Source organism: Xenopus laevis, chromosome 3L, assembly GCF_017654675.1.
Source record: "Xenopus laevis strain J_2021 chromosome 3L, Xenopus_laevis_v10.1, whole genome shotgun sequence".
In the NCBI taxonomy this organism is placed as follows: Eukaryota; Metazoa; Chordata; class Amphibia; order Anura; family Pipidae; genus Xenopus; species Xenopus laevis.
Window position 1 is genome coordinate 133,553,084 of NC_054375.1, and position 21,468 is coordinate 133,574,551.

General features: G+C 40.9%; 1 protein-coding gene across 7 annotated transcripts; it reads left to right on the forward strand.

Moving 5' to 3' along the window:
* The first annotated feature begins 224 nt into the window (after positions 1-224).
* pax8.L (paired box 8 L homeolog) lies at positions 225-20,438 on the forward strand. 7 transcript variants are annotated; one of them, XM_018250798.2, is made up of 13 exons: positions 225-477; positions 865-943; positions 8,322-8,372; positions 9,240-9,405; positions 9,956-10,156; positions 10,319-10,401; positions 10,807-10,932; positions 11,783-11,958; positions 12,040-12,160; positions 12,916-13,101; positions 13,831-13,929; positions 16,757-16,846; positions 18,070-20,438. In XM_018250798.2, the coding sequence occupies exons 1-13, from the start codon at positions 472-474 to the stop codon at positions 18,144-18,146; spliced, it is 1,461 nt and encodes a 486-aa protein (XP_018106287.1). In that variant the 5' UTR covers positions 225-471; the 3' UTR covers positions 18,147-20,438.
* Positions 20,439-21,468: the final 1,030 nt, after the last annotated feature.

Sequence of the window (21,468 nt, forward strand, 5' to 3'; positions counted from 1 at the left end):
GGATAATTAGCTTTAGTTATAAATAGGGTTATGTTTCTATCTCTATCAAGCAGTGATTCCATGTCATAACACGAGCGGATCTTTATGTCCCTGCTCTGCTGCTGTCAAGATCAAGAGTCATAATCTCCCCTGTACATCTCTATCTGATCTCCCAGCACCTTGTGTTTACCCCCCTATCCCTACACAGGGCTGTTCTCATACACAAACACACAGGGTCTCCTGAAATCACCCAGCCATGTGCACTCCCCTCCCCCTGCACCCCCTGGAGCAACAGCAGCCAATCCCTGCTCTGAGAGCTGTACCACTCAGCCCTGAGACCCCCACCATGGGATAAAGCCCACTCCCAGCACCTTGTCCTATGAGAACAAACTTCCAGGGAAAGTGAGAGCAGTGAGAGAAGGTGACCGGATCCTCCAGAGACAAGGTACTGCTGTGAGCATCTGTCTGTCTGTCTGTGTCCAGCCTCTGTGTATGAAAGTGAGTATGTGCCTCTGCTTTCATTCCTTCTTGCTGTCTGATCGTTATAAAATCTAACTACTGTATCTACTATCTATTCTGACTGGCACTTACATGTAAATGCAACATCATTTTAGACTCATAGGGGGGTTATAGAAGGGTTGAGATTATTAACACACACTGACATACTATCACATTGTATTGTTAAATTGGACCAATTGCAAACTGTGGGAATTTGGAAGCAGAACTCCCCAGCCTTTGGGCAGACCTACAATGCCAACCTGGCAGAGGACTACAGGAGTGGCAGTGCCATCACTTTAAGATCTCCCTTCCTTTGCCCCATCCCAGACCTTGCCCTGTCTATTTTACCCCCCAGCCCAATGAGTGAGCTGTTTGTCCTGCCCGCAGGTGACATTGGCTACAAGGAGCTGCTCTGTGGATTTACCAGGGACTCAGAAGAAGATGCCCAACAGCAGCATCAGATCAGGTGAGAAGGATGGCAGTGTCTTTTCTAAGGGTTTGTTGGGCTTTTTGGCATGGCTGGGGTTTGTGTGAATGAGTGTCACTGTAGATCTGCTTACAGTATATACAGTATATATGTATAACAGGGTCGGGCAGATGTTACCTCTAAATGGATTTGGTCCAGGGTTAACCTAGTGGGGGACATAAGAGAGTGAATTGCACGCTAGCTTGCAGACAGATAAATTGACAAGTGTGAGCTTGCACTCTATTTCTGCAATGTATCAATTCCCCCAGCACTGCCCCCTGTAAGCGACTACAATAGGAGCAGCGCAGACCTGATCTCTGTATAATTTGGGGTCCCAGGTGTTCAGCTGCCCCAGGGGATCCCTTAACCTATACCCTGTATCTTGTATTCACTGATTGTTATTGCAATGGTGTTAAAATTAAGGGGGGGGGGGTAGTTGTACAACGCTGGGGAATATGTTGGCACTTTAGTTACTCAGTCTGCCAGACCAGTGGAAAGATGGGGGGCAACTGAAAAAAGTCCCCCCAAGCCACAGTTCAACGGAGCAGCAGCATTTTAACACAAAACTGTGTTTTGGGGGCTGGACACCGGTAATTCTCAGCGTTTGATCAAAATGAATTGATGGCAAAGTTTGGGGCTGGTTAGTGAAAGCGCTTAGGGGCCAAATAATTAGGTCGTTTATTAGCAGGTGACTGTATCCTAATGACTGCAGGTTATTCCCCTTCTGTATATTTATCCAGATGGTTTCCCAAGACATCAGCCCTGGTATATAGTTGTCTTCTGGTATTAAATTAAATTTTAGTTTGCCAGTCACCTCATTTTATTTACTGGTTCGGATACATCTGCCAATGACACTATATTATTTGCTGGTTCTGATTAGTTTACCAGTTACACTAATATTTGTTAATCGTGATCAATTTGCCAATTGGATATATATATATAAGTATTTATCAGTTCTGATCAATTTGCCAGCCCCGTCGTATGATTTATTCGTGTTGATTAGGCTGCTCCTTACATATTATACTTTGTTCATTTTGAACCCCAGCAATTTGGAATTGATGGCCCCACAAACTTCCAAACCCAGGCTTTGAGCAATTGATTCTCAAACGGAACCTGTACATTATTATCTAAAATAATTCCCAAACAGTCCCATTTATAAACCTGTTCCCGTTTGATTTTGATGGATAGAACCATCTTTTCTGTGGATACACCGTGCGCTTTGCGTAACGCGTTGTGAGACCGGCTTTGCTCTTTCCACCAGTGTTTTTAGTTGTGTTCTGATGATCAGGTGTTTTTTTTTTTTGCTGTACACATGGATGAGATCAATAATTATAAAAATAATCCTTTTTTTCGTAAGTAAACTTTTGATAGATATATGGGTGAGAATGAGGAAAATGAAAGCAAATTAATATCCATTTAGTAAAACACAGTAGTGATATCCATTATTTATGATCGGTTTATCTATGTTATTGCATCTTAATTTAGTGCATGCCGATCTTTGGCAAATCTCCCTTCTTTGTGCATGAGAAAGGGAGCCAATTGAATTCCTATTTCAGCCTTTGAATCGATGTGAATGCCAGTTAATTAGCAGATCATTTCTCTGGCTGCAAAATGATTGCTGCCCTCCCCTCGGTGACACTTTAACTGCCTCTCTGATGGATGCAGCTTGAGGGGAAGATCTGGGGGGACCATTGTTTGGATGTTATTCCAACTTCGTCTCTGTACTTTCTTGTTCTTTTAAAGTGGATATTTTCCCTATCTGTCGCTGCGTCTCGTGTTACACGGGAAAGGGAGATCGCTGCTGCAATTTACTGTTGGTCAGTGTTGTGTTTCTTCGCAGCTTGGAATGCCCACCAGATTGACAATGAAAACAATAGCTTTGATTGAATTTTTCTACGTTCAATCGTTTAAAGGGCAAGTCAACCCCATAATTAAAATTTGCCTAATAAAAGAAAACATCATTCTAAGCAATTTTCAGTGGCTTTTTAGGTTATTTGTAAAATAATTGATATTGAAAGCAGCATTGGTTGTTACTTTTTAAACAATGTTGTCTTGGTTCCTCAGCAAATTAATCAGCTGCCTTGTCTTACATTGTATCAACAGTCTGAGCCATCAGGGCAGAGAATAGAAAGGGACAGAAAAAATGCTACTTTCAATAGCAATACATAACTTAAAACCCACAGACAATTTGTAATGAATGCATATTGGAAAATTGCTTTATGTTTTCTTTAATTAAGCAAATTTTTATTTTGGGGTTGACTTGCCCTTTAACTAAAAAAAAAGATTATTTTTGTAACTGTGATAATTGTGGCATAATGATCAGATTATACAATAAGGGGGGTTGTGGGAGCACTCAAAAGGCTAATAAAATATATTTAAGTACAATGGAAGTGCTACTGATTTGGCCAATCAATTAATGCACATTTCCTGTCTCATTAGTAATTCAGTATATGTGTATAATGGTCAGAATAATATAAAGCATAAGCACGTGTGTATACATTATAAAAATATATATTTGTTGTATACAACACACACACATGTATATATATATATATATATATACATATATATAATATATTTAACAGTATAACACAAAATAGTCCCATTTTAAGTTACCTGTAGCCACTATATACAACAGCTATTATAAAAATATATATTTGTTGTTTATAACACACACACACACACATATATATATATATATATTTATTTATTTATATTTAACAGTATAACACAAAATAGTCCCATTTTAAGTTACCTGTAGCCACTATAGAAAACAGCCAATTAAGGGAATGACTGTATGAAAGGAAGGTTAAAAGTCTTGATTTAATTTGTGCCTTAATATAAACTATACATATTAAATAATGTTAATTTCCCAATTAATTAAATTTCATGTTCATTAGTCACAATTTTGTGGAAAATTGTGCATCTATGTATTGGTGGGATGACTATAATTCGTAGAATTCGTATAATGGCAGGTCGGTACTCCTAAACAGGATATTTTTTATGTACATTTTTATGTAAATATATGTAAATGTAAATTATATAAAATATATAGATAGATATAAAACCTCTAGTTATAATGATTGACTTGTAAAAGATTTAGGTTATTTATAAATTATAATAATATAGTAATAATTAAAGTACAATCTGCTCAGGTGGCAGAAATAAACGGGTCATGAAATAAATATTCAGCGAGGAAAGATTGGTTTCAACTCCCGAAATTTGCCAGGAAATATTTATTGGTTGAGGACAATAATATAATGAAAAACAAGAAGAAGAAAAAAAAAAACAATTTACCCTTTTCACCTTCGAATAATATGTAAAATGAGAGGCGTAGGCTTGACAGTGGGTTAATGAATTATTAGGTGATTAGGAATTAATGGATCAAGTGGCAAATGAGCTGTTTATTTTAGCAGATGAACATATACAGACTCCTTCATAAATCTGTTTGCTAATTATATCTATAGAAAAAAAGCACTAGGTGAAAACGAATTGAACAAATAGGAAGCAACGAATTGTTATGCAGAAAATAAGTAACTATAAAGAGTGGAATCGTTTTCATTGAGGGGAAATAATTGCCTTTATAATAAAATATGGCGAGGGTGGCGCGATGGGCACTTGGATTGGATTGCAAGCTCTTATGAACGATAAAGTGCTATAGAATCCTCACTATTTTTTTGTAGTGTAAAGAGTTTAGGAACTACAAAGCCCAGACTATCTCCTTGGACTGAAGGTGAAGCAGCAGCTGGAGGATCGCAGGTCGGGGAAGCCTGATGCGATTGTGTAGCAGCGAGGGACAGAGAGTGAGTTGTTAGCCAGGAGATATGGCACTTGGCAGTGGCACTTGCAATCGATCCCCGCAGCCCAGTCACTGCAATAAATGACTGTCTCTGCTGTTGGGAAGAATCTGAAATGATTATGTCCCGACCCAAAACTTCTCGGGGGAATCGCACCGCGTTCTCTTCATTATTAATATTTATTACACTCTCACACAGAGTGGGATCTTTATGCGGGTCTTCTTATCGGCGCAAAAGTGAAAGGGCAAGTTTTATTCAACTGCCGGTAATAAATATGTCACCGTCGCAATTACCTGGGAGATGTGGGTAACTGATGGGGCTGAGCCTTTATGAGGATCACTTTCCCTGCTCTGAGATTGATGACAACAACGGGTCAGACTGGCCGAAGTCACAAATGTTTGGTGGTGTCACTTGTTACCCCTTTTTCTGCTTTATCAGAACCAACCCGAAACCGGAATTCCTGTATTAACATCAAAAAACTCAGTCCTTTAGGCGACATCTACCTGCACCTCTTTCTGCTCTGTTGAACTACATTGTACAGACATTTCTGCCCCATCACCTATCACTGGGCCTCAGAGCATAATTATTTTAGAGGCCCCCAAAAATTTTGCCTCCTTTGTAATAAGGGTGTCACTGGGACCTCCCCTCTCCTGGGCCCTCCACCCTTTATCCCCAAGGAGCCTTTGCCTACAGTTATACCCCTGCTCATCCCCATTTTGTTATAGGTGCTGCAACTCTGTGGCTCAGAGGCATAATTATTGACAAAGCAGACCCTGCGGCCCTAATTAATGAGCAGTTTCAACATATATTGGTAAAACAGAACACCACTGGATATTATGGGGAAAAAACCCAAAAAACTGTGTATGCGTGCAGTATAACACTGAGATGCTCTCTGCTCCCCTGTATCCCATCAGATAAACAGACTTCTTTTAGTACATAGAAGGGGTGTAACTATAGAGGAAGCAAACTATACAAAAATGTACCCAGTATATGCTGTATTTGAATGCGTTGAGTGAACTTACCCCTAAACATGGTGGGCTCGGGTGCACACACCCCAGACCTTCAGTAAAGGGAGCAGACACTGAAAAACATCAGAGGAGGCTGGAACAGGCCTGGACCCACAAAGTAGAAAAGCCATTGTGATCAGATTGTAAAAGTTTCAGCCTATGACTAAGTGTCCCTGGTAGACACGAAACGTGTCAGGCCTTGGTTCTTAATTATGGAGAAGAAAATATAAGTTTTTTACTCTTTTACAATCTGACTCCAGCTTTACTACATTGTGGGTCCAGGCCTGTGCAAGCTTCCTTTGATGTTTTCTGATATAGAGGAAGCAGACCCTGCGGTTGCTGGGGGGCCCAGGAGGTATAGGGGCCCCACAAGGCCCTCATTCATATACATTTTCAGTAAATATTGGTAAAACAAGTCAACCTTTTGGGGGCCTAAAAATGATTTGCTTTGGGCCCAATAATATCTAGTTACGCCGCAGCATACAACATTTTTTTAGTAGGGATCACTCCTGCACTAAGTATAACCTGTGTCATACAGGGATATTTGTAGCTGTTCCTCGGAGTCCTATAGATATAGGTGTAATTATTTACTGTTGGGAGCATTATACTATATCTAACCAGCTACAAATTGCAGTTAGTCCTTTGTGCTGTGACATAAGCCTTGCAGTGTATGGGGATGACTCTGCCCTTGGTACACATGAATAAACAGGAGTATATCCTAAAAGAGTGCCGTTCCCTAGTAACACTCACAGTTACATGCCATAGGCGATGTGATTCCCATACATTGAAGGAGTGCAACTGCTACTGGCTCAAGGTATTTGGATTTCCCTGGGAAGATTGTAGCAATCAAAAGCATCCATTTCCCATTGCCCTTAGATAAGATAACAGCCTTAGGTTGTGTTTCAAAAGGTTTTTTTTCCCCCTGATGTCCAAACAAAAGGAATGCTTTGGGCCACCTGAAGCCCCTGATTTACTAGTAGTTCTGCTTGGAGCCATACTATATTATTAGGGATAGTAAACATCAGGTGTATCGGCCACTTTGCTGCCATCAAAACAGTAGGTTACTCCTTCTCAAGTTACAGTGGCTTGGAAATATGATTCAGTAGGGCAAAATGGAAGCAGGGGCTTTCCTACTGATTACTAAATAACTTTGTACTAATCAGTGGGAGGCGAGCTGGATCCAGTGAAACCATTAGCGACCTCTCCAGTGGCTGAAATAATACTCCACCTGGAACTGGGAAGTTGTACATTAACAGTAAGAGCCGACTGGGAATGAAAGGGGTTTTTCCTTTTAAATATATACGAATAATCATTGAATCCAATAGTTATTTAGAGGTTGCACAGTTTCCTCTCAAGACTGATTGGTTAAAACTGTTTTAATATGCCCAAACCTGTATAGCTTGTACACAGACCCAGGCTTGGGAGCTTAATGGGAGCACCAGACCGCTCACCTAGATGCCAATACCTGGTGTAAGGCCTATGGCTCAAGGGATGTTTTGACACTTATGGTGCTCAAGTAGAGAACAATGGAGGCAGAACACCTAAAATCATTTGTCACCACTTTTCTTACTTTGCTATGGGAAGAGGTAGCACTAACAGGTGATTTTGGATGTTTCCTTTTGTATCTCGTCTTCATTAGTCAGGGCAGGGTGGTCCCAGTAACTATATGCACCTCACTAGCTAAGCAAGCTGGGATAGGCATCTCAGTACTTTTTGGAGTTTTACAGGATGCTTTGGTAACATTCTATTTTGCATATGTTACACTTTTATTTTTACTCCTTTTTGTTGGCATTGAATGCCTATATTCCACATTTATGCTAATCCAGTTCTTGAACCTGCTGTTACATCCCCAGTGGTGTTATTTACCCCTGAATTTAATATAGGGCCCTATAACATTGTCAAGTTGACAGATTCTACCAAGATATATTGAAATTGTTCACTAATTAGGGCCTTACTAGGCTGTCTATGCCCCCTGCAACCACAGGGTCTGATTTCTCTATGGTTACACCCCTGACTGATCCTGCATGTGCTTTAGGATGTCTATCTAAAGGTGGCCATAGGTGCACAGATAATGTCATACAAAACTAATTTTTGTACGATAGTCATGCGTGTATGGTGGGAAAAGAGGCGACCGATATCGGCAGAAGACTTGAATATTGGTCGGCTCGTTGATCGCGCAGGATGGAAAATTTTGATCGGGTGCCTTTGAAGGCTCCCAAACATCGGTCATTGTTAGTGCTGAATCATCAGACACAGGTAGAATTCTATTGTTTCTATCTGTATATCTACCTGTATATCTGACGATTCTACACTCTACACATGTGTATTGAAATGAACGATCTTTCTTGGAAAGATCTTTTCCAAGAAAGATCGTAATTGTTACGTCTATGGCCACCTTAAATGTCTGTTTCTCTGGCCAACTGAGAAGCAAACTAAAACCCTATGGCCAGTCCCTGGTGCCCCCCTCTATTTTCCTTATCTTATTGATTATGTTTCCTTGTGTGTCTCTACATGCCTCTAACTTACTTTATCAGATTCACTTGTGATGTATCTAAACAGTGCATTTGTTCACAGAGCTGACCACAGAGAGGGGCTTCTCAGGACCTGCCAGCAATTTCAATATAGGTCAGCAACTCAATCGATCAATCCATGTAATATACACAATACACTGATGTCTGACTGTTCAGTTCCACTCTGCCTAACAAACTGCCAATGTTGGTAGAGACAGGTGCAAGATTAGGGTTCCAATAGCAGGAGGCCCCATGGGGGGGGGGGGTCTAGACTAATGCAAACTTTTAATATACATATATATGAAACAGATAATATATAATAAAATACATAATAAACCCAGCGTTCAATTAAATTAACTCTAAGCCATGTGCACACCAGTTATTATCTCTAATTAAAAGTATAGAGCAGAGGGACGGGTGCAAGGCATTCATGAACTATACATATATATGCACATTATTGGAGGCTGTTTAGAACAAAAAATGTTTACATTTCCCCCAACATGGATACCTGCATTCAGACAGTTTTCCTCTTCTGATTAGCTCATACTTTGGGGCATATTTATTAAAAGATGAAAACAGAGGTCACCACAACAAAGGGACATTTCACAGCTCTTCGCTTATATATGATTGTCAGGGTATAAATTTTTCATATTTATCAAGGGGCAAAACCAATGAACTTTAATATTTGCTCAATATGCTCCTAAAATCCAAGATATACCTTATTCACCTCTGGTGAACTCTATTTTCACTCTAAAAAGAACCTGCTCCACGATAGAGAGAGCAACAAAAACTTGGCCAAGGTGCAATCTTTGGCTCATTAATGCAATAGAGTTAGTCAACTTCTCTAGGCAACTAGTTCTACATCTCACCCTATCCTACATATTGGTAGAATTATACAAACACCTGTATCTATGGGTAAAACAGGCAGATTTCCCATTATGAGCCAGTCCTTCCCTAACAACATATTTTTCTGCCCTTTCAGGTCACGGAGGTTTGAATCAGTTAGGTGGGGCTTTTGTGAATGGACGACCTCTACCAGAGGTGGTGAGGCAGCGGATTGTTGACCTGGCGCACCAGGGGGTACGTCCCTGTGACATCTCACGACAGCTCAGAGTCAGTCATGGCTGTGTCAGCAAAATTTTGGGCAGGTAAGGAACCAGAATATGGTAACAGTGTAAAGCAGATGGCCTCAGCCTAGGCATTAGATTGGTCGTAGAACTTGTCCCTTTATATATCTGAACAAATAAGGTTGTGATTTTCCCTTTAACTCAGAAGATTAATTGCTCTGGTCTGTAAAGGAAACAGTCTATGACCCCGTATATTTTAATATATGTATACCATTAATGGGGAGGTCTGGTTACCATGATTCAGAGTTACCAACAATCATATCCAATAAAGCTGAGCATCCACTCAGATCCATTAGTTTGTCAAGCATATCTTTACCTGACTTGGTTACCAATGCAGTGGGATGATCCATTCATTTTGGGTGCCTAGGGCGACCTGTTGGGAGAGGATTACATCAATGTTGTCCTTGCCTGAAGGGATTTTCTAACCTGCCAGACTGATGGCAGAACCAATCCACGGTTAAACATGGTTAAAACAAGGAATAAGGGGTTGGTGGTTGGCCATGTGATAAGCCTCTAGGTATGAGGGACCCACGTCTGGTTTTGGGTAATTATACCTTTTTCTGTATTGGAGTAGGTACTATGAGACAGGCAGTATCCGGCCAGGTGTCATTGGAGGTTCCAAGCCCAAGGTTGCCACCCCCAAAGTGGTGGAGAAAATCGGAGATTACAAACGCCAGAACCCAACAATGTTTGCCTGGGAAATCAGGGACCGGCTGCTGACAGACGGGGTGTGCGACAATGACACAGTTCCCAGTGTCAGCTCTATCAACAGGTGGGGCAAAGAGAGTGTTTCAGTGTTTGTCATTGCCATAGATGTTGTCTTGTAACTAGAACAGAGATATCACCATCAACATAGCATCTGTCTAGGGTGAAATGTGTGTGCGTATGTAAATGGTAAGAATTAACTCTATGTCCTCTCTCTCCACCCCAACAGAATCATACGCACTAAAGTACAGCAACTTTTTAACCTGCCCATGGAGAGCTGTGTAAAATCACTGAGCCCAGGACAAACTCTGAGTAAGTGACCAGTGCCCCCCCCCATAACACTACAACTAAAATACAACTTGGCAGCATAACAAGAGTAACAAGAGAATTAATATTTTTTTCCTGACAGCTTTAAGATGCCATTGTAACTCACTTACACCAACTTCCATTGTATTAAACGTGTCTAAGACTTCAGTTGCATGCAAAAAATATTCCCAAATGTCTGCATGTGTCCATTTACTTTGCTGGAATACTTTTAGCAATGTGCTTTGCAGCAATGCCATTTTCCGAGGACTATTGCAGACAGTCATTTCTGCTGATAGCATTTGTTCCTAATCCCCCTAGTGGCAGAATCAAGAATCTGCAAAAAAATATTAAATGAATGTTAGTAAGTGGGTTCAACTATACACATTGTGTATCTTACTTTGTGCTCTTCAGTCCCTAGTTCAACAGTGACACCCCCTGAGTCTCCCCATTCAGACTCCCTGGGATCCACGTATTCCATCAGTGGTTTGTTGGGGATCACGCAGCCCAGCGCAGATGGAAAGCGCAAACTTGATGACAGTAAGTTTCTTGAATGTAATACCTCAGTACGGTGGTATTGTTTTTTATTTTTAAATTAATCGCAAATTCTGACTCTTTGGAAAATGTAGACATGTACTATACACAAACAGGCCATTAAGGATTTGGATCAGGGTTTGGCTGAATCCCAGCATTTTTTTTTGCAAGGTTCCAATATGATAAAATACATAGCAGCCAGATACATGGAGTCTAAACCCTTACAATTGTAAATCAGTAGAGCTGATATTGCATTGGCCAGATTCTATTGCGGAGGATTCAATATTCAGCTAAAGCCAGCAGTTATGGATCAATGAGTGAGAAACAGTAAAAACTTTTTACCAGTATTGAAGTTGCTGAATGCGTTATAGTTCCATGCCTATGTGGAGTTTTGGTTGCAGAGCTGATGAATGCAACATTGTACCTTTAGTAAGAACCAGCAGTGCAGAGAATAGCAAATCACAGGTAACTACTGCGTTTAATAGCAATGGCTTAGAATACATTGCCAACTAAAATTATGAAAACATTTACATTTGGGTCCCAGCTCTGAATGTATGAAAATTAAATATAAAGCTCTGTGGATTTTTCGTCCTAAATGAAACCCAAAGTAATTGTTACCTCATTATCTGGAATTACATGATTTACAGATATTTTCAGTTTATGTGAATGAAAATAACTAGAGCCAGTGCCTGAATGAATTCCTTACTAGACATGTGTGATATCCATCTTAGTCCTACAGACAACATTTATATATATATGTGTGTGTGCCCCAGCCATTGTTCCTGGATATACCATATGAGGATGCACTTGGGTAGAATGTATATATACCTGTAACTAAGTATTTGCCACTCCGCAGGTGACCAGGAGAGCTGCAGGCTGAGTATTGACTCTCAAGGCAGTGTGGGGATCAGTAGGAAACAGCTCCGTACGGAGGCTTATGGGCACCACCCTCTAGACGCCCTGGAGTGTCACTTCCAGAGACAACATTTCCCGGAATCCTACTCTTCTTCCACTCACAGCAAAACAGAACAGGTGTGTATAGAGCAGAGATGGAGATTCCTACCCTCATTCGTTTTCTTTTTCCTCCTTCAAGTATATGTTTCTCTGTTTCAGGCTCTATATACCCTACCCCTGCTCAACAATTCATTGGATGATGGAAAATCATCACTGACTTCCACAAACACCACAATTGGCAGAAACCTCTCGACCCACCAAGGATATTCTGCTTTATCTGGTAGGTGCCCAAAGAAACTTAAGCAGAAACTTAAGCAGAAACTTTATATGCAAGTATCTAAAGTATTCCATTAAAACAAACTGGACCTATTCAGCAGGCAGAACTTACTAATCAGTTGATCTGACTGGTTGCTATGGGTTACTAGAGCTGGAGCAAAATTTACACTTTTATTAGGATACCCCATTTGTATAGAGTCAAAGTTGCTGTTTATGGAAAGCTAAATGTGAAAAAAATATGATAAAAGGTGCAATGTTTGCCCATGTCTAGTAACCCATAGCAACTGGTTGTTTTCAATGCTCTTCGCTGATTGGTCTCTGTATGTCACTAGGGCAGTTGCAACCGATAGGAGATCTGAACTGATAGAGTTGTGGATTATGATATTGGTTAACTCTAGAGTGAATATAATGCGCTTTGCTATGTTTAGTTGGCTATCACTGTCCCTTTTGCTTGGGCAACGGGAATATCAAAAACTAGAACAGACAGCCCAGTAAATCTCCAACAAATGATCCAATGTCTTGACTTGCTTGTCATGAGAAGCATTGGGAATGGAAAACCAATCTTTCAAGTCTCTAATTAGTATTTAGTTAATGAAAAACTTCAAAGGGCTGAGGAATAAAGAAATAATTCACAGGGAGAGACAGGAAGAACCCATTCATCAATTTTCCATCTGCATTTTTTTCTTTCAAATTTTTAAAACATTTTTCTGCTGTTAATTTTCTCATCATTCTCATACATTTCACTCACCCTCATTGTAGAATTCACAGCCTTCTCCATTAAACAAGAGGCTTCAGACAGCTCCAGCGCTAGCTCCACCCCTTCATCTTTATGTAGCCCCACCTTCCTGGATCTGCAGCCAATCAGCTCAGGATGCTCAGCGCCATCCTTCAGCGCTTTTTCACACCCATCTGTGTATGGCCAGTTCACAAGCCATGTGGCCTCAGGTATGACTGTAAAAATGCCAGGGACCCAGCTATAGAGAGTGTGTGCTTCATTGTTTGTTTTTTAATAAACAGTGGTGTAGACTGGAAAAGGAGTATAACTTGCAGGGAAGATGGGAGGGGTTTTGATGTAGCAGGGTGTGGTTGGGAAGGATCAGGGTCTTGGTCAGGTACAGCAAAGAAGAAAGTAGGGCCGACCGGCACTCAACGGATCCACAGGACCAGAGAGATTGAATCAAAAGAATATTTTATTTATACAAAGTTGAAAGTATATAAATCTGCATCTCCATCCATGGATGAATATGTAAATAAAATATTCTTTTAATTCAATCTCCCTGGTCCTGTGGATCCGTTGAGTGCTGGTCGGCCCTACTTTCTTCTTTGCTGTGCCGCTCCCTAAAGCTGGGGCTCTGGGGCTGGAGCACCCGGACCACTTTTTCTACTCGGTGAGTCATTTACAATGTATTCTGGAGCACCTTGTCCTTTCCCATCTTGGTCAGGTATGTTCTATTTGAGTGGGCAGTTTGTTTTCTAAATCATGGCAGAGCCAGGGTACAAGTACTCAGGCCCCCTTGGAGGCAAGGACCTGCTAACTAAGTAGCATGGGGGTGAATTGAGTTCTGATGGCAGTCTTAGTGGGCTCTTAATTGAATTCATTTCTTACTTGCATATTCCTTTCACCCTCACTTCCAAAATGGTACAACCATTATTATGTTTTTCTTCTCTGTGCAGGCCGTGATGTAGTTGGAGCCACATTGCCAGGATACCCACCTCACATACCCAGTGGGCAAGGAAATTATGCCTCCTCTGCAATTGCTGGAATGGTAGCTGGTAAGTGGACGATAATGCAGAATCTGGGGTATGAACTACCACCGGTGCAGCAAGGGCAGAGGTGACATGGCCACACAATTTTTTCATATTTTTTTTAGACTAAAATGTTGAAATATGGGTATTATACATATCCAAAATGCTCATGGCCTGGGGTTTTCCCAGATAATAGTTCTTTCATAACTTAAGTCTACTTAAAAACTATTGATTAATAAACCCAATAGACTTGTTGTGCCTCCAATAAGGATTAATTCTGTCTTAGTTCGGATGAAGTACAAGGTATTGCTTTATTGTTACAGAGAAAAATCAAATTGTTTTTAAAACATTTGAATTAATTGGATAAAATGCAGTCCAGCCTTTCCGTAATTCGGAGCTTTCTGGATAATGGATTTCCCGAGAATGAATCCCATACCTGTATAAAATATTTTATGGGAATTAGATGATAGAAAATTCCCGCACCAGGTCACAGGGTATGATCAGCCAATGGACAACGAAAATGGCTGAAATTTTATATCTGTCAGATGAGAAATTTGTATCCAGTGTCACAAGTAAATAAATACTGGGTAAACTTGGCGAAAGATGGAAAAAAAAGCATTAAACAGAATCAGTTGGTTTTGCACGACGTTCTTTGGTATTTTTCCCCGTCATTTGGTCCTTACAATAATAAGTGGGGTCCCAGGGCTAAAGCCCACCCTGACATTAAATGCCCAAGTTAATCATGGCTGTTGGGCATGACATATATGGTTTACGTGATGGAAGCTAGCTCTGCCCACTCAATTATTATTTGTCTTCTTCTTCTGACTCTTTCCAGCTTTCTAATGGGGGTCACTGACCCCATCTAAAACACAAAAACTCAACATGGCTACAAGTGTATTGTTACTGCTACTTTTTATTTCTCATCTTTCTATTCAGGCCTCTCCTTTTCATATTGCAGTCTCTTATTCAAATCACTGCATGGTTACTATGGTAATTTGGACCCTAGCAACCAGATTGCTTAAAATTGCAAACTGGAGAGCTGCTGAATAAAAAGCTGAATAACTCAAAAAAATACAAATAATAAAAAAATAAAACCGCAATTGGTCTCAGAATATCACTCTCTACGTCATACTAAAAGTTAATTTGATGGTGAACAACAAAGTGTGTTACTATTGCTACTTTTTATTATTCATCTTTCTATTCAGGTCCTCTCCTATTCATATTCCTGTCTCTTATTTAAATCAATGAATTGATTGAGTAAATGAATTAATTGGGTTATTTGGACCCTAGCAACCAGATGGCTGAAATAGCAGAGCTGCTGAATAAAAAGTTAAAAACCACAAATAATAAAAAAAAGCAAAACTTGTCTCAGAATATCACTCTCTACATCATACTAGAAGTTAATGTAAAGGTGAACAACCTTTTTAAAGGAGAAACAAACCCTCCTCCCCCTCCCCTAGCCTAGCTGCTACCACAGGCAAATGCCTCTAACTTTTTACTTACCCCTCAGTGCAGATTTAGGGATCATAGTTCACAGCAGCCATCTTGTGGGTCTTCGGTAATCTGAGAATGAGACTGGTGTGGAAGCGCATGCGCAGTTGGAGCCCAGTTCTCCGGTTTGCGACAACTGCGCATGCGCTGATATTGACGGAAATGCCGAAGCACCGGAAGAAGACACAAAGACCTGGAAGATGGCTGCCGTGAACTCCGATCCCTGAATCTGCACGAGGGATAAGTAAAAAGTTAGGGGCATTAGCAATTTTAATATATCTTGGTAGAATAGGCCAACTTATCAATATATTGGGGCCCTAAATTGAATTTGCTGTGGGGCCTAATAAGATCTAGTTACACCACTGCCACACACACAGCCAATAAAGAAAGGCCAGGGAAGAGATTGAGGTGAGCTTACAGGACTGGCCCTGGGTGACCTTTGCAGGTACATTTAAATGAGAGAATCAGGCAAGGAAAAAAAAAATCAAAAGTCCCCACAGCTCTGGAACCTGCTGAGCCAGCGTCTTACTGCGTTACCACGGAGACGCGCTTAATGCAGCGTTAAAAATATAAAGCACTTATATTCCCCTCCCCAGCCGCCGCACACCCGCGTGCACACACTCCTTCCTCTCCTGGAGCGTGAAATGAGATTGGTCAAGATAAATAAAAAAGGAGCAGTTATATTTTAACTGTGTGTGTGAGAGAGAGAGACACATCTTTTCCCTCTCCTCTATCATTTGCATGGCCGCAGTGTGATGTGGATATAGATTTTATTAGATATGTGTACACAAGTCCCCATATGTCCTCTCTCTCATCCTGGGATGTCTCTGGTTTATAGTGAGATAATCTGCCCCGCTAATCTTATTGAATTTACCTCAGGATTTGATGGCATTTGAGGCTGTACAATATTAGTGTCAGTGTACAAATAGGCCCTGGTATTTCAATTACACAGGGGCCCAAACAAGCCCAAGTAATAGTGAGTGTCTATGGCAACTTACAGCAGCCCCTCTGGCATTTGCCAGAACCCACCGATTCCCAGTCAGGGCCTGGTGTCCCACCTGCTCTCTATATTATCTCACTCCTGTTTATCCCTCCCACCTTAAAGGCAATCAAGCGTAGTTTAGCCCAAACGAAAACGAAAGCCTGTAGTTATAAAGCAGCAACTGTATTTGCGTCTGTGTTCCATCTGTCAGATACATACAATTTAGTGTAAATGGAGGGAAATTAGAGTTTTACATTGCAAGGATCAGTGTGTAGCAGGGGGCCACATGGGATAGCTATTACCCCCATTATTACCGAGATTTCATATCACCCCCCCCCCCCCCATCCCCAGTTGTTCAGTCTAACCTTCTTGTTCTCCCAGCAGGAGGTGATTACTCTGCAAATGCCTACAGCCATGGGGCTTATGCAGCATACGGAGACAGTTGGCGCTTCCCCAGCTCCAGCCTTCTAGGTATGTAACAAATGCACTGTAACAGAGTGGAAACATAATGGAAAGGAGTGATGGTGCAGTACAATGATGTTAAGATGCTCAACCTGAATTAAAGTTATACTGGAGATTTTTCAAGGTGTCCAAGGCAACTGCAGAAAGCAAATGAACACATTAAAGAAAAGCTGTCTGTCAGTCATAGTAGGGAAAAGTTATAGTAGGGAAAATGACTTAAGTAAAGGTACATTTAATGGGGTAATGTGTAGCACCAAACATGAGCAAGTTATGTCTTGAAATTTGCTGTCTAGGCTTCTTCTAGCTTTATACTGTAGAAAGTAAAACACTAACAATAATTTTCCTAGTAAATAATAGTCTCTGGGCAGGGAGTGTGACTGTGGGATAGCAGGTATAGTAGGGAGAGATGGTGCCTATAGTAACAGTGGGATAATTGTCTCTGGGAAGGGAGTGTGACTGTGGGATAGCAGGTATAGTAGGGAGAGATGGTGCCTATAGTAACAGTGGGATAATAGTCTCTGGGAAGGGACTGTGTCTGTGGGATAGCAGGTATAGTAGGGAGAGATGGTGCCTATAGTAACAGTGGGATAATAGTCTCTGGGAAGGGAGTGTGACTGTGGGATAGCAGGTATAGTAGGGAGAGATGGTGCCTATAGTAACAGTTGGATAATAGTCTCTGGGAAGGGAGTGTGACTGTGGGATAGCAGGTATAGTAGAGAGAGATGGTGCCTATAGTAACAGTGGATAATAGTCTCTGGGAAGGGAGTGTGACTGTGGGATAGCAGGTATAGTAGGGAGAGATGGTGCCTATAGTAACAGTGGGATAATAGTCTCTGGGTAGTGAAAATTGGTGCCTATTGTAGCAGTGGTATAATATTTTATGGGAATGGGCAAACATTTGCTTATGAAATGTCATATCTGCTTCAATGTAGGTGCCAAACTATGGATTACTTTGTCTATCTTTGACCTTGACACTGCATTTCAGTGAAACCAGACATCACCAGGATATGTTATTTAGAGATGTGTTATTATTTCATGGTTATATTTTTGATGAAATATTACTAGTTTCCAGGCGAGAGAACACAAATCTGTTTGTCTTCACCATCTTCTCTTTTTCCTTCATGACACACTTGCATGAGATGTTAATGATTGATCAATTAGACTTATTAACAACAAATACTTTATCCATTCCACCTCCTAATAATGTTTTTTTTTTTTGGGTTGTCTCTCAGGCTCTCCCTATTACTACAGCTCTGCCACAAGGACTGCACCTCCTCCCACAACGGCAGGAGCCTATGACCTTATGTAGTCTTCATGGAGACCAGTGAGTAGCATCATCAACAAAGCAACCAAGCCCTGGGAAAGAGGCTTAATGGTGGACAAACCTAACCATGGCAACCCACCAACTGCAAGCATATAAAACAACACTGTAACAAGAACAGTGTAGTAAACATGGACTATTGTTAACCCCTACTCTTGGACTATGTTGGACTGTGGGACATATTTGTTAACAGAAGAGATGACCCCGCCAAAGAAAAAGGGAAAAAACCTTGCAGCAAGTGCTTCTGCCAGCCGAACAAACGTAGAATATGAATAGGGCCATGTACAATGGAATACATACATATATATTTGGGCATATAACAACTGAAAATGATAAGAGTTCAGTTGCCTCCATTACCTTAACAATGTGTAGATTTTCCTGCTGATTCTGAGGATGATGGTACACATGGCCAGGGTCAGACTTGCTGGGGTAGCACAGGATCTCCTGGTGGGCTCCAGCCAATGAAAATTTCAATTTATTAATTGCACCATAGATCTATATGAAAACAATTACATTTAGTTCTGTCTACAAGTGGGGCCTCAGTGGCCGCTTCTCTGATGGTCCATAGGAGGCTGAATCTGATACTGCACATGGAGATTCTCAATCTCTGCTACAACAACCTGCAGTGGATGCTTTGAGATTAGGTTAACAATAGATGGAGAGGCACAGATCAAGAGTGTACCAAATAATAAATGGAGTTTGCACTAGCCAGAGCTCAGCAAGTGCTGGACCTAGGAGGAAACATACCAACTGCAGCCCATTTGTCTCCTCCTGAAGGCCTTTACAAATGCCCCAAATTAAAACCTGGAAAAATGTTGGCAGGAAACACTACACATTGTTTAAAGGTAATCAACCTGAACTGCCCTTATTTTACCTTTCTCTGTAACGTCTGTCGCGTTTAGCTGCTCTTCTCATCTGCCTTTTTGGTTTAAAAGTTTAGGAACTGCCCCTATTTTATGTGGAGCCGACTCTGTGTTCCATCAGCAAAAGCTTCCTCCTCATTGTTGGAAGTGTATTTTGTATAAAGCAGAATAGAGTTGCATGGGGGCTGCTGTTCTCATCCCAATGCCTGGCTCTGTAGAGATTTTACAAATTCAGCAATATTTATCCTTTATTGTAGGCGATGTTGGACTGGGAAGCCAGGGGCCCACCAGAGACTGAACTATTGTCCTTCTCTCCTCACTCAACCTCTTTATTCTTCTAGTCACTTCCCTTTATGTACTATATCCTATTCTTCCATCTATTCAGCCTCATTGTTCCATACAGTAATAGGGCATGACCATAAAATACTATAGGTTAGATGCAGTAGCCCATTCACACCTGGGCCCACCGGGAGTTATCCTGGTATCACGGTGGGCCAGTACGGCCTCCAAAATAATTTGTTAATAAGCCATTGGATTTGATATCTGTCCACTTTTAAAGGGATGAGCCTGCAACCCTTTCCCTTTTAGAAAGCAGGATTTTCCCAAAGCTGTCCAATGGATTTGCATTCAAGTACTTGTACAGAGGAGAGAGGGGAGATCTTGGTGTTGTGGTACTACCACTCCCTGCACAGTTGCAGGGGCAAAGACTACACAACTATACTGTATATATTTATGTATGTATGTAAAACAGATACATCTATGCAGATCTCTATATACTGTTGATGTAGCCACAAGGGCTTTAAAAGTGATTTGAATGCACTAATTATTTATACTATTAGTGTCGGTTCACATTCAGTCATGAAAGCGGGACTTTGAAGAAGGTGGCACAAACACAGCATGGCTAATTTACTAACAAAGGTGCTAAAATGGCCCACTGTAGGTAGTCGCCCATAGCAACCAGCCAATGATTAACTGTGATCAGTCTAACACATTAGAAATGAAAAGTTCTTATTGGCTGTTACTGGTAACGGCTCTGGGACATGTTAATACCCATGTTATTAAGTCAACCCCGTTGCTTTCTGTTAACCAATTGAGCTGAAGGTTGGACATTTCTGAATTAATTTTTGATTGGGGCCTCAGCACACAGTGTCTCTAATTACTTGTTCTTGGACACAGGCATATTTTATATTCTACTTCCCACGTGACGGCTGAGTGCACTCAAGTGCTGGGGGTATAAAATGCAACAGGTTTGAATGAAGGAAAGACTTACGATCAGGCATTATTACAGGATTGTGCCTGCTCCGCACTAAATGACTTTATCGCATGGTCCTGTTTGTGGAAATACAGCAACTACAGGGCCAGACTGTAAATAAATATTTGTAATATAAAATATTTTAAATAAATAAGCATGAAAGAAGGTGGCTTGTTGGATGTGTGTTTATGGAGCATCAGGACTTGGGGTGGAAGAACATTGACACCACACCTGGGGGGGTAGTAAAATAAAAAATGGTACTGGATCTTTTATTCAGGCTTTGGACCTGGGGAATTTTGAACAAGGGTTTTTTTTTCTTAAAATGGGCTTAATTCACAGCTTTCTGGTTATCAGGTTTCATACCTGTACTCAAGACTCATAAATTTGGCACATGAGAAAAAAACCCTATAGAAGCACATTCCTGCCCTCTTTTGAGCAGTCACATTATATGTACAACAACTTTCAGGGTATATGATATTGAGACTCTTATGGAATCCATAGATTGCAAGCAGGGATGTAACTATCATGGGTGTCCGCAGAAGGAGGTAAGATGCGGCAGTTGCCCCACCCTGAACTCTCCAGCTAGTTCTAAGAAATTGTTTGTAAATTGAACACCGACAACACAAAACATTTTTTCTAGTTCCCACCCCAAGGCAAGCCTTGTTTAGGTAACTACTGCATTGTCCTGAATAGGTTCATCTATAGTGGGATGCTACCCTATGTGATATTAGATATTAGTCCCCCCCTAGAAAATTTCCTGCGGAAACCCATGGTAACTATAGAGGAAGCAGACCCTGCGGCTGCAGGGGGCTCAGGAGGTATAGAGGCCCCATGATGCCCTAATTCATATACAATTTCTATAAATATTAGTAAAACTGGTCAACCTCTAGACATTTTGGGGGCTTGAAAAATACTTTATCAGTAATATCTAGTTACTCCACTGATTGCAATCTTTTCAGAACAAAAATCACCTTCCAGTAAAGTCATATATTGTTAGGCAGGTATATTTTCAACATCATCTAACACTATTAAAGGGGGACTCTGGCTTCCAAACCAAATTTTGATGAAGAGGCCCACATAACACTGAAACCCCTAATAGTTACCTGTTTCTTCAAAACGTATGAATAAATGCCACGTTCTATGCTAAAATCCAGCTGTTTAACAGTTCTTCTCTTTCTGCATCATTTGAAATCCT